Source organism: Vigna unguiculata, chromosome 6 (assembly GCF_037176805.1).
Source record: "Vigna unguiculata cultivar grain cowpea cultivar isolate G323 ecotype 2 chromosome 6, ASM3717680v1, whole genome shotgun sequence".
NCBI classification, from domain to species: Eukaryota; Viridiplantae; Streptophyta; class Magnoliopsida; order Fabales; family Fabaceae; genus Vigna; species Vigna unguiculata.
In genome coordinates this window covers 47,818,897-47,831,594 of record NC_140797.1, presented here as the reverse complement: position 1 = coordinate 47,831,594, position 12,698 = coordinate 47,818,897, and the positions used below count along the sequence as shown (strand labels likewise).

The 12,698-nt window shown below is 31.1% G+C and overlaps 1 protein-coding gene across 2 annotated transcripts; it reads left to right on the top strand.

Annotated features, from left to right (window-relative positions):
- Positions 1–6,473: 6,473 nt before the first annotated feature.
- LOC114189217 (transcription factor bHLH112-like) lies at positions 6,474–9,738 on the top strand. 2 transcript variants are annotated; one of them, XM_028077932.2, is made up of 7 exons: positions 6,474–7,100; positions 7,280–7,874; positions 7,989–8,099; positions 8,245–8,310; positions 8,455–8,514; positions 8,683–8,733; positions 9,125–9,738. In XM_028077932.2, exons 1-7 carry the CDS (start codon positions 6,748–6,750, stop codon positions 9,278–9,280), a joined length of 1,392 nt encoding a protein of 463 aa, XP_027933733.1. In that variant the 5' UTR covers positions 6,474–6,747; the 3' UTR covers positions 9,281–9,738. The 2 variants fall into 2 exon arrangements, with proteins under 2 accessions (XP_027933733.1, XP_027933732.1); XM_028077931.2 differs by having other exon boundaries at positions 6,478–7,100; positions 8,455–8,520.
- The last annotated feature ends 2,960 nt before the right edge of the window (positions 9,739–12,698 follow it).

The following is a 12,698-nucleotide window of genomic DNA, read 5'->3' as shown; positions in this document are numbered from 1 at the left end:
AGTTGGTGATGAGCAGTGAGGAAGATTAAGCTCGGTGAAATAATAAAAGTGAGATCTTGATAGAGACAATTTTGGCCGATAAAATTTCCTGAAAAAGCAAAAGGTAAATTTTATTTAGGAATATTGACTTCGACTCATAAGATGTGTCTCAAAATAAAAAATTACAACATAGGAATCACATGCTTTAATGTTACAATCTAATATTCATTTGTATTATTGCATTCTATCTTTTAAAAATCATATAAAAGTTAATGAATGTCTTAATAGTAGAAAAATGAATTAATATGACTGTAAGATTTACTTTGGCACTAATATATAATAGAAGATAACATAGGAATAAATTGAATAAAAGAATGTGAAATTCCGACGTCAGTATTACATAAGCATAGCGTCAACAATAGCTTACACGAAAATTCATACTCGTTTAAAACATACCAGCCATCAATGAGATGGCTCTTACATGATTGTAGTGCTATTATAATGAATTGCTCAAATGTAAAAGCTACTATTATGATTTTTTTTTAACTGTTATATAAGTGATACGATGTGGGTTAAAAATGGTTAATAAATGTGTTTTATATTGAGTTGTAAAGGCTGAAGAACAGTGGGTCCAGATGGTGTTTTTGTATTCTGTAAAGGAAGGGAATGTTTTGAGAAGAAAAGAAGACAACAGAGAAACTCCAAAAAAGGGTTTGGACGGTCATGACCAAAACAATGGTACCCTTGTTACGTTTGTTGGTAACGGGGTCAATACGTCTTTAGACCAAACTGTGGATGCAATTTAATCTTAAAATTATGTGATCTCACCTTTCTCTACATTTTCTCCTACATCTATGTGGTTTAGATGTCAGAAAAATATAGGAATAAAAGACAGACATGGCTGATTAATGTTGTAAGTCTTTGTCTTTCTATTAATTGCGATGCAGACAAAAAACACTAAATTATGATCTCTTTGATAATATATAGGACAATGTAAGACAGTCTTAACATATTATTTTAGTTAGTTTACGTATATTTTTTGTCAGTGGAAGAAAGTAATTGATTGAAGCTGAAGCTGAATGAATAATGTGTGTAAACCCTCGCCGCGTACCTTCATCCTACAACCTTAATAAAATTAAGTTATATATGTTTTAATTACTGTTTGTGTATTATTTATTAATATAAACAAAACTACATAGTAGCATATAAACACGGGTTCATATTGGTTATGTATAAACTTTCAATCTCGATTACAAATAATGCTTACCAAATTAAATGACCAAAAACTATATTTAAGTATTTGCGTTTAAAATAAATATTGTCTTTTAGCTAATAGTGTTAATATATTTAGTTATATTGTTTCTATATGTTTCTTTAACCTTTTTTTTTATCATTTATTTAACTCTTTTTTTGTTCCTGTCCCGCTGATAATTGTATGTCACGCGTTTTCTCTCTCCTTAAATTGTAGAAATAATAAACGATGTAATTTGAACACGACCCAGAAACTTATAGTCAAAATTGTGCTCTTGATTAAAAGATCTAGAAGAACGTGACTTTTTAAATAAAATATTATGCATAAATTATCTATAAGATAGGGTTAAATTGTTTTAAGGAGTTGAGTATATTTACATTTTTCATAAATTTATTTTAATTTATTTTTCGCTCTAAGTTTACTTCCTTAAAAATTTTATGATTTAAGAGTTTCGTTAACGAATGTCCTTAGATATCAATAAATAAAAAGTTTTGTTAGAGTGACGTAATGGATGAGAGAAAAATTATATTTTTCATTTTAAATTTAACTGTTTCTTATTGATTAATAATTTAATTTGATATTTCTAAAAAGATATTGAAATAAAACTGAAGTAGTTGTGGCATCTGGTTAAGTGGTCCTAATTCACTACAACAAAGCAACGTGTATTATTAAATTTGAAACAGTTAACTTTCCCTTGCATATTTAATAATATTTTGTTTGAGAAAAATGTAAATAAAATAAATAGAATGCAAGATACACGGGTAAGTGTGATGACTTAAGAGTCAAAGCTTTGAGGGTTTGACTCATGGTGGTAACCAGAGGCCCCACGTGCCTGTTGCACGCGCGCATGCTTGGTGGGTCCCTTGTTGACTCTTGCCGCCTTAAATGACAACCAGGTCATAAGCATGACGTCAGCTTCCTCATTTCAAAGAATACTTTACCCGCTCGAATTTATTAATAAATATTTTCACTTAATTTCTTATATTTCCTTTTGTTTTTTTCCCTAATCTTTATTATTGTACATGTATACGGTGGTTAGACTTTAAGTCCACCTATTCAAAGAAGTTGCTTATTTAACGTGTTTTTAATACAAATTCTTTATTACTTTACATAAATCATAATATTATTTTATACTAATTATAATGAGTGTTTTGTATAGTGAAAACGGGTATTTCGGTCAAATTTAGCTCGATCCACCACGGGTTGACGATTTAGTGAGCTAACTTAACTCGGCTCACTTTTTAACGAGCCAAAAAAATTGGAACCGGGCTCGACCCACCACGGGTTGACGGTTAAACGGGTTGGCTCACGGGTTCACTTAATTAAAAAAATATAATTTTTTTATTTTTTTTAGTCAAAACTAAATTATAATTCTGATTAAAATATAAATAAACTTTAATACAATCCAAATATAAATCAAAATAAAAAAGTATATAAATTATTTATGTATTGGCTAAAAAAAATAACCTAACACGATCCAAATATAAAGTCCAATCTAATAAAAAAACACTTGTATGACTTTTTTTATCTGCACCAACCTGGTTCATCATGGGTTCAATCTGAGTGAGCCGACTTCTAGATGAGTCGGGTTAAAAATTAACTCAACATTTGTAAAAAAATTTCAACCCAACCCGACTCAAACTCATGGTGAGCCAGATTAGCTCACAGATTCTAACCCATTTTTATAACTCTAATATGCACAAAAATTAAAGTTTAGGGAAATTGAGATTCCAAATATGAGATGATTTGCCAAATTTTTGAAGCTTTGATATTTTAGGCAGTGGTCCATAACACACATACGATTCAGGAATATATATTGCATGATTAGTACGTAAACCAATAAATTCCGCAAGTCACTCCCTGACAAATTAAAATTCTAAAGTTAAATACTTGAAGCGAGGGGTGGAGGCTATGAACCATCTTAAAAAAGAACATTTAGGTTATGTCAAAAATCAACAAGTTTCATATAAGTCAATTTCCTCTCAATTTCAAAGGACTCACAAACTTACTATGGATCTGACCTAACTTCTGTTACTGCCAGAATAATCAACTTGGACTTTTTCTCTAAGAAAATTCTTTTTCTTCTTCTTTCCAAATATATATTATATTATGTTGACAATTTTGTTGTAATCATAGCTGCTATGAATTACTCGGAACTGACTTTGGTTTGCACTAATTAATTGGTATTTCTAGTCAATACGTTTTCTCTCAAAAATAACATAAAAAAATACATATTTTTGAGAAGGGTTATTATAGTAATATGTGTCTATTAAAAGCAAATACTAATACATGTTCAGTTTCGTTATACAAATAATTAAATATAGAAGTCGAAATACAAATCGTTTACTTCATTTTCAATATAATGTATATATCTTTTGCTTTTTCTCCTAACCACTTAAATGATAGCAAATCTTAATTATCAATTCGTCAAATATAATTACCATGCTTAACAAATAAGTTATATATATCTGTTCGTGTAGATTTTGTTTATTTGTTTAGGGCCCATATATCTTATGGCGACCAAGAGAATATTAATACATCATTGTGTCAAACTCTATTGAGAAATTTTACAGAAATTTTGGTTTATTAAATTGTGTAGGATAGAACAATAATCACTTTTTTTTCTTATCCACCATGTAATTTCCATAAGTTATGATGTTCATGTGTTTTCATGAGTTGTGATTCCTTTTCAAGTAATTTGAGTTACAAAAGCAAAAACATCACGGTTGGATTTAAGTAAATTTAATTAATTGAATTGATATTACACTCAACTAAAACCACTTAGATTAATTTGGATAATTTATTTACTGTATTTATTTTCATTTTTCCAATAAAAAATATTACTACAATGTTTAGTAACTTTTTTACAATAGAAAGAGAAAAATATTACAATATTTTTTTAATAATATCTTTTTTTCATAAAAAAGTAGCATAATTGAAATATTAATCAAAATCTCTACTGATATTTTTTAATAGAGGAAATATTGTAAGAATGTTACTTATACAAATATTTTGCAACACTTAATAACTAAATTGTTAATTTAAAAATAAAGTAAATGTCATTTTTCAATAAATATCAAGTAATTATTTTATAATGTAAATTAATATAGTAGGAGAAAAACTTAATTTTTTTTATTGACAAGTATAAATATGTATTTAAATAGGAGCACTTGGGATACTCTAACCCTTATACACAACACAATTTATGTATATCGTTTCTGAAACACTTTATCTCTACTATATTGATATTCTACTAAGAGCTACTTTTTACATCCTATTATTGTGTCCTTCCTTGTTTTCCATCTCAATAACTGCTTTTACAAATGCTTGTGTATGTGAAAATTTCAAATAATTTGGATCAAACATTTGATTGTCTGTTTGTGACTTCAACAGAAAGATAGAGACACCACAACACAACAATTAATTTAAAGTGAATAGGATGTGATGGATTCATTGTGTACGTACTTAGCTATAAGCCTCACCCTATATCTAGTACTATATTGTTAGTCCAGTAAAAATAGTTGATATCTTCATGCCACTACTCATATTTCAGTCTAATTCTTGGGAAGATTCAATTGTCACATAAGGACATACTTCCTTCCTGTGATTTTGTGTTCTCCCTTTAAGATTGGTCTGTTTTTGTTTCAGAATAATTTATCATAAAAATGATTTTCATATTTTTCACATGGTTAGCCTTCTATCCCAAATCATTTCTTTCCAAAAAGATTTAATGCAATGCACAGGACATAAATATCCATCATGTTTTGGAGTCATTACATGCTAGCTAATGTTATATTGTACAAAGTAATTGATGTCACCTAAAAATGATCATCTAATATTTTACTAAATATATAAGTAATTAATTAATGTGATAACAATATAGAATAAAAAAAAAACTTCAATAATATTTTGAGAAATGAAAACCGAAGATTTGTTTAAAGATTGAAATAGAAAATTGTTAACTTTATAAGAATGAAAAATATATCTACGTCTTAAACATTAAATAAAGCTTTTTGGGTCTCATGATAATGATGTTACATTAAAAGAAGAGATATTGTACGATTTGTTAATTTACCTAATCGAAATAATTGCGTAAATAAAATATACGCTAAGGTGTTAGTCAAGATGATGAGATTATGTATGACAATCTAATCTGAAAGACATAGAACAAAAGCTGAACGCCAAAGAGTAGGGTTGACATTGGTTTAATTACGTAGGGGTTATCCATTTTCTTCATTTAACAAGTATTTGACATCAAACACAAGTATTCTGCAGCAGTTGAAACTATCTAAACTAATATGTATTAACTACCTTAAGCCAGATATGCTTTCATTCTGCGTGGAATATTCTGTATCTCAGCTAATATCTAAGGGAACACTGCCATTGTTGACATACAATCTTCTCCTGCTACAGTTATGTTAGGTCAAGCATTAGTTGCATACTTGTGTTTTAGTTTCACCAACCCACGTGACGCACACGCGCCTTCTTACAACGTCATGCCCACCCAATGTTCATTTCAAAATTCAAATATTAGTGATTTTTCTCACCTACTGGGTTTTTTTTTATTCACCTTGCTATTGTGGTACTACAATGTCTTCAATGATAAACATTTGGACCAATAAATGGTCCTCAAGTTTATCACGGAGCACAACCTTTTGAATTATTATAATCATGTATCACATCCACAACTTCTGAGACAAAACCGGAGGACTCAACCAAAAGTAGGAAATCGATAAATACTTTGTATGATTAATATATATCTACTTAAGTACTGTATTATTTGATAAATTATTGGTTATTAATTTTTGGTAAACTTTATAGTATTTTGGTTTTACTCAATCTGGTTTTCTATGACAGTTTTCCTTCTAACTGTACTTTTTATTGACAACACTTAGATTTGATATCCTAGTTAAATTAAAAGTTTCAAACTCAGTTCCATTAAAACATAAAATATAAAATGATATTTTCAACCACAGTTTAGAAATCAGGGAATTTCAACCATACGATCTTATTCATCCAAAGCATACAGATCCAACCACTGTCACGATCATAGTCAATACCATCATACTCACGAAACTTTACACATAAGGAACACAATTGTCCACAAGTCATGTATTAATTATCATTCTTCGTAAGATACTACTATTACACATTTTTTTATTAAGAAAAAGTAAGACAGAGAAAACAAATCCAGGACAAATAAACAAACACCAATTATTTATATTTGAAAAAGAGAATTAGAATTGGATTCAAAATTCTCTATTTCTCTTTTTTTCATTTGTCAAATCATCCCTTGTAATGTCAACCGCGTTCCGGTAATCTCCTTAGCCGTACCCTTTCAACCGTTCCATATATAAAATGTCGCAAGCTCCCTGACCTTTCATATATCCCAATAAGCTTCTGAGTGTGTGTGTGTGACTGTGGTAGAAGATCTCAAAGATATATATACAAGCAAATCTGCAAATTGTTAAGGACACAGATTCAGCATATAAACACGTATAGCGTCAAGTCTTGCCATGGCTGAGGAGTTTCAAGCTGCTATTTGTGGTGAAAGTTGGTGGAATATTAATTCAACAAGAAGTGTGTTCCCTCTCATGTCATCAACATGTTCCGTGGCAGCAGCTGATGCAGGAAACTACAGCACTTGGCAAAGCACTGATTTCGTGGATTTGAAAGGAACGAGGTCTTGCGCTGAGGACATTAATAACTTCATTTCTTCTGATAATTCTCTGAGTTTTCTTGATGTTGAGAAGCCCCAGCAGAGGGACTCGGCTGGTGAAACTGGTAGCATCCTCACCGATTCCACCTTACAAATGATAGGTTTTGGCATGTCATCTTCAACTTCATCGAATTGGAATCAATCTTTATTGTAAGTTTTCAGAGTAGGGTATCTACCAAAACAAATATATGTTGCTATTAGTACGGTCCAAAACTTCCACCAAGGAAGCAAAAGTTGTTTTTCTTTAGCTTTTTCTACTTGTTTCTTTCGAAAAAGGAACTTCATCTTATCAAGCATATCCTTATCTTTTTGAATTTCTTTCTCTGCAGAGGGAGCGATTTTCATTCTGTGCTTCAAGGAGAAACAGGCATGGATGGCGGTTCTTCCCATGATTCACAAATCCAGAAGGATTGGAATCCAAAGAATTTCTCATCTGCTGGTGGCCAAGGTTCCACCGTTGATGCTTTCAAGTCAATGAACCAAGAATTTTCCTTGGATCAGCAAAGTCTGAATTCCGTTGTCACAAGCACCGGATCATTATCTGGTGGTTTTCCAGTTGTTTCAGCCTCCTATGGTTACCCTTCAACCTTGATACAAGGCTTATACGACCCTGAGCCTCAACCACAACCACAGAACTCACTTTTCACCAACCCCCCCATGTCCTATTCTTCATCTACCGCAAACTATGGGACATGTTCCAATGAACTGTCACCAACTTGGTCCAAAATCTCTTCACTTCTCAAGCCCTCAACGCCAAAACAGCAGCTTAGTGGATTGCACTTTTCCAACAACACTTCTTTCTGGAATGGTTCAGCCGAAGCACTTCATGACATAAGAGCAGGTGTTTTTGCTTCCTCACAGGCACAATATCAAACGCCAAAATTTGAAGAGAAATCCAACAGCCCCAATACTCTATTAAACAAGGTAACTAATTAATTAATGCTTTCCAAGTTTATAAATATATCCACCGCTGGATAGCCAGCTCTAGGTTTTTTTATTTTTTGTGTGTTAAAAGTGATAATATCGGTTAAACTGCAGCTCAAGAGAGAAGAATCGCCAGACGCAACCTCATCTGCTAAGAAAAGTTCTTCTGAGCCTGCATTCAAGAGGCAAAGAATTGAGACTCCATCTCCATTACCAACTTTTAAGGTACTGTAATGTTATATGTTTATTTTTCATGTAGTATCAAAGATTTTGCTTTTTCTTCATTTTATTCTATATATATGCGAGACTGCTAAACCTTCATAATAATAACTCTTTAGAATTGATGAAGCTGATATGCATATATGGACAGGTAAGGAAGGAAAAGCTAGGGGACCGCATCACTGCTCTTCAGCAATTGGTTTCACCTTTTGGAAAGGTAAATTTATGTATGTTCTTAGTTTCACCCTTTTTCCCCTTCACAGCAACTTTGATAATGATATGGTAGAATTTGAACCTTCACCTTTTTAGACTCTGAAGGGTAAAAACTAACCGGATATTATATTCTTGTTGATTTTAATAGACGGACACAGCATCCGTTCTTCACGAAGCCATCGAGTACATCAAGTTCCTTCATGACCAAGTCAGTGTATGTTTCCATTGTTCTTACTTTCTTTCAAAGAAAACCCTAATTATACACACACATATTTTCTTGGTTCATACATATATAATATATAAGTTCTTCAGGAGAAAAGTTAAGCGAAAAGGCTTTTTATAAGTGTTTAAATATAGTTTTCGTTCTTAATTTCAGGTGTTAAGCACTCCATATATTAAAAATGGAGCTCCCATTCAACACCAGCAGGTACACGATAGTACTTTCATTTTATGTCAAGTTTCTAGCGACACACACATGCACTTGGCACATCTAGAGTCAAAATCGCCACAGTGAATGATGTGTGTGAAACACATCTGGTTTATCTAAGGCATTATTGCATGGTTCAACACTATTGTACTGTCACTAACTACATTACCTGTAAACAAATATCAATAATTGTGTCATACAAAATAAATTTTTGAATATATTAGACAGAGATGGATTAAGATAATGAATACATGAAAATACTGAATCCGTTTATGTTATGTACACAAGATGAGTAAATGTAGTGAAAGTGAGTGTAGGAATGGGTCCATGCACTGAAAGTAAAGATTTTTGTTGTGGATTTTGAAATATTTGTATATGGGTGTGTTTGAAGGATTGTGATAATCTGAAGGAGTCAGAAGGGAGAAAACAAGATCTGAGAAGCCGAGGGCTGTGTTTAGTACCGATTTCGAGCACGTTCCCAGTGGCCAATGAGAGCAGTGTGGATTTCTGGACGCCAACATTCGGAGGTGCAGTGATTGGGAGGTAGAGAGCATTGGATTGGAGAAGTGGTGACCATATAAAAACTATATTTTATGCGTGTAAAGTAAAGGAAAGAAGAAGAAGAAGAAGACACGATTGTTAAAGAGAAAATTAAAGGTGAAGATAAGAAAAGAGAAAAAGGAAAGAAAAAGAATGTGAGTGTTGATTCAAAGAGGACACGTAAAGCAGACTGATGTACGCTAGTAAATGATTAGAGACTACTGGAAGAGAATAATAGATTAGCTAGAAATAGTGTTTTAATTATTAAAGTCGATGAGTGGCAGGAACAAGTGCTAAATTCAGAGGCATTTCACATGTTTAGATTACAGAGTTTTTGTTGCTGCTGTTCTTAGAGTCACTGTTATATGCCTGAATTTAGCAGATGGGGCTACCCAGATAAACGCCTTTTGTTCCTGCTGATCGATGTATATCTATCTATATATCTATATATATTGAATCTTTAAAGGGGTGTTGCACTAGTTTTATTATTTCAATAGATGGTTTTCAAGTTCAATGTTTTCGGGTTAATTGATTAAAGGTGCTAGTGTGATGATGCATAGCCACTTTCCCGTTTTTAGGGCTATTTATTTTTGTCTACTCATCTAAATAGTGTGGCTAATTATAAATTATGAATAAGTTATAGGCGAGGGCACGCGGCATATGGCTTTTCAAGCACGAATCAAATCATTGTCTTTGTCTTTCAATCATTATGTTCCATCCTTATAAATTCTTATCTTCCCCATCACAATGCTTATATATGTCTTTACAAATAGAACAATGTGAGGTTCTGAAATTTGTTTAAATCTAATTTTATTTATTAAACCGGATTTCAATCCTATTTTTCTTTACCATTATTAGTACTGTCTAAAATAGTAGATGGCTATCTCTTATGTGTCTAATATTTAACTTTATATATAACAAAACCTTTAGGTACGGTTGGTTAAATGTTTCCTGCGTTATTTCCCAATTAAAATTAAATTTTTTACTTTGGTAATTGGCATATTAAAAATATATTATGTTCGCGAATTTTAGCCCTACGGCCAACGAGTTCCTTGTTTATTTGTATGTTTATCAGTGGTTGGTTTTCATGGATTCCCAGCTGAAGTGAAGTTAAAAATAACAAGTTGTGTGCATTAAATTAGTATGTTAAATTTATCCAACAATGTTCTTAGTATTTTACAAATCAATATTGTTGTTTTACTTTTTGTCTATTTATTTACAATTGAAATATTTTATTTATTTCATTTTATTGTAATTTTCACATCAATCATAAGCATGGACAAAAATAAAGATTAAAAGGCTTAATTTAACTTTCTCGTTGACTTTTGGATTTGGGTTAGGTTTAATTCAAATTAAACACCCTGAAACCCTAAGATACAACATATATATATATATATATATATATATATATATTACTTTATATAATTGTCATGTTTAAACGTTTACTTGTTGGAAGCATAAAGGTAGGTGTTAGGAAATCACGCACTAAGAAAAATAAAATCTTCAGACAGAAACAAACACACAAATAAGAACAAAACAATATCAATAAAAGCACACATAAAATTTAACTTGTTCAGCACTTCAAGACTTACATCCACAAATACTCAACTAGAAATATATCATTCAAGTACAATTTTTTATGGACCAAAACTGCAAACTAACATATATGCTTGAACCACTCTTGTCACTGGTGATCCAATAGATCTGTTTGAGTCACTCTTGTTATTGGTGATCTACACAAACTCACTGATGATGACAATCTTTCTCCATCATCGATTCTCACCACCTTGCACCTCATACTTGTTGGTAGCAGAGCTCTTCCCTCCTCACGCAGATCCAACCTTACCAAACATCGTAGTCATCTGCATGCAACAACCAGACTCCACATTCCACACTAAGTAAATAATATCTTCAAGCGGAAGCATACCCACAAATAAGAGCAAAAAAATATAAATAAAAACACACAAAAAATTTAACGTGATTTAACACCTCAATGTCTACGTCCACAAATACTCAACAAGAAGTATTATCACTCAAGTAAATTTTTTTATGACCAAAACTTTTTTTATGGACTAAAACTGAAAACTCTTCTTAGTGCAATTTTTCTAGAAAAAATTACAAATCTTCCAATGACACACAACTACTTAAGCCCCATACACCCTACATATTGAATTGTGGTGATAATTCCAAAATCAATTTTTTTATTTTTTTATTCTTATAATACTTTTGTGCTGCTCTCTTTTTGTCGAGGTGGGACTTCTCACTTAAGAACGAACAATTGTTTGTTTTAATTTTATATCAATCATAAATATGGTCCAAAATAGAACTGATGGAGGTCTAAACAATTTTTTTTTTCTCATGAATTTTAAGGATTCAGTTCTCTCCAATTCTAGCTTAAAAGATGAAATTTTGTGTATGAGTTATTATAAATGTAATATAAAGAGACGATGGATCTCATTACTTGTTATTATTATTGACATGTTCTTAAGGTATGTTTATTTTATCATTTTTTTTCACTAAGTTTTTAAAATTTTCAATTTTAAACAAAAATATTTATTTGATAATTTAGATTTTTTTTTTAAATTTGAACATTTAAGAAATCGTACAGTAAAGACAAACATGAGAGTAGTAGAAGAAAAGAGAAAAAAAAAAAGCAAAACAAAGCGAGTTCTCTTTTATTCCGGTGCATTCTTTTGTCTTATTCCATTTATATAGAGTTACTGTGATAACAATTCTTATTCCAAGAATTTAGCATAACTGTACATGCCGAGCTTACTTTCAAAAAATGAAGTGATTAGAGAGAAAAATGAAAACGAATTATTTTAGAAAAATATTTCATCCATTTAAAAAAAAAAACTATTTTTTCTCTCTTTTTTCTATAAAGTGATAAAATATTTAATTTTTGACAGGTGTATAGAATACGTGCTTGGTGTAATATTTAAAAAGAAAAGTAGTGTGGATAAACAGTATCTTAATTTTAATATTCCACAATTAAACCTTTTAGAGAGTCATAAATTGGTTTAATTCCTCCAAGCATGTTTAGCAAAAGAATTGACATATGGGGAGAAGAAAAACGAATGATGTATTTAAAAGTTGGTATGGAAGAGAATTAAAATAATGAGAAGAAGAATAAGCTTAAAGGTGAAGAATGGGTGAATGAGAAGTGAGTAATGATGAAAAAGTAGCACTTTAGCAATTCAAAATGCAATGGGATTGTATATAACTTTTTTACCATAAATATTGCACCATACTCGAAGCATCTAAGAGATGATATATATGTATGTGCATGTGTGAGTGAATATGAAATGTTTTTCCCTTTATAAAGGTGTGGTTACTTAGTACAAAAGAAGATACACACATAAAGGAATTTGATAAAGTTGGAAAGAAAAAGACAGAAAGCATATCATTGCGATTTAATAAAGCAT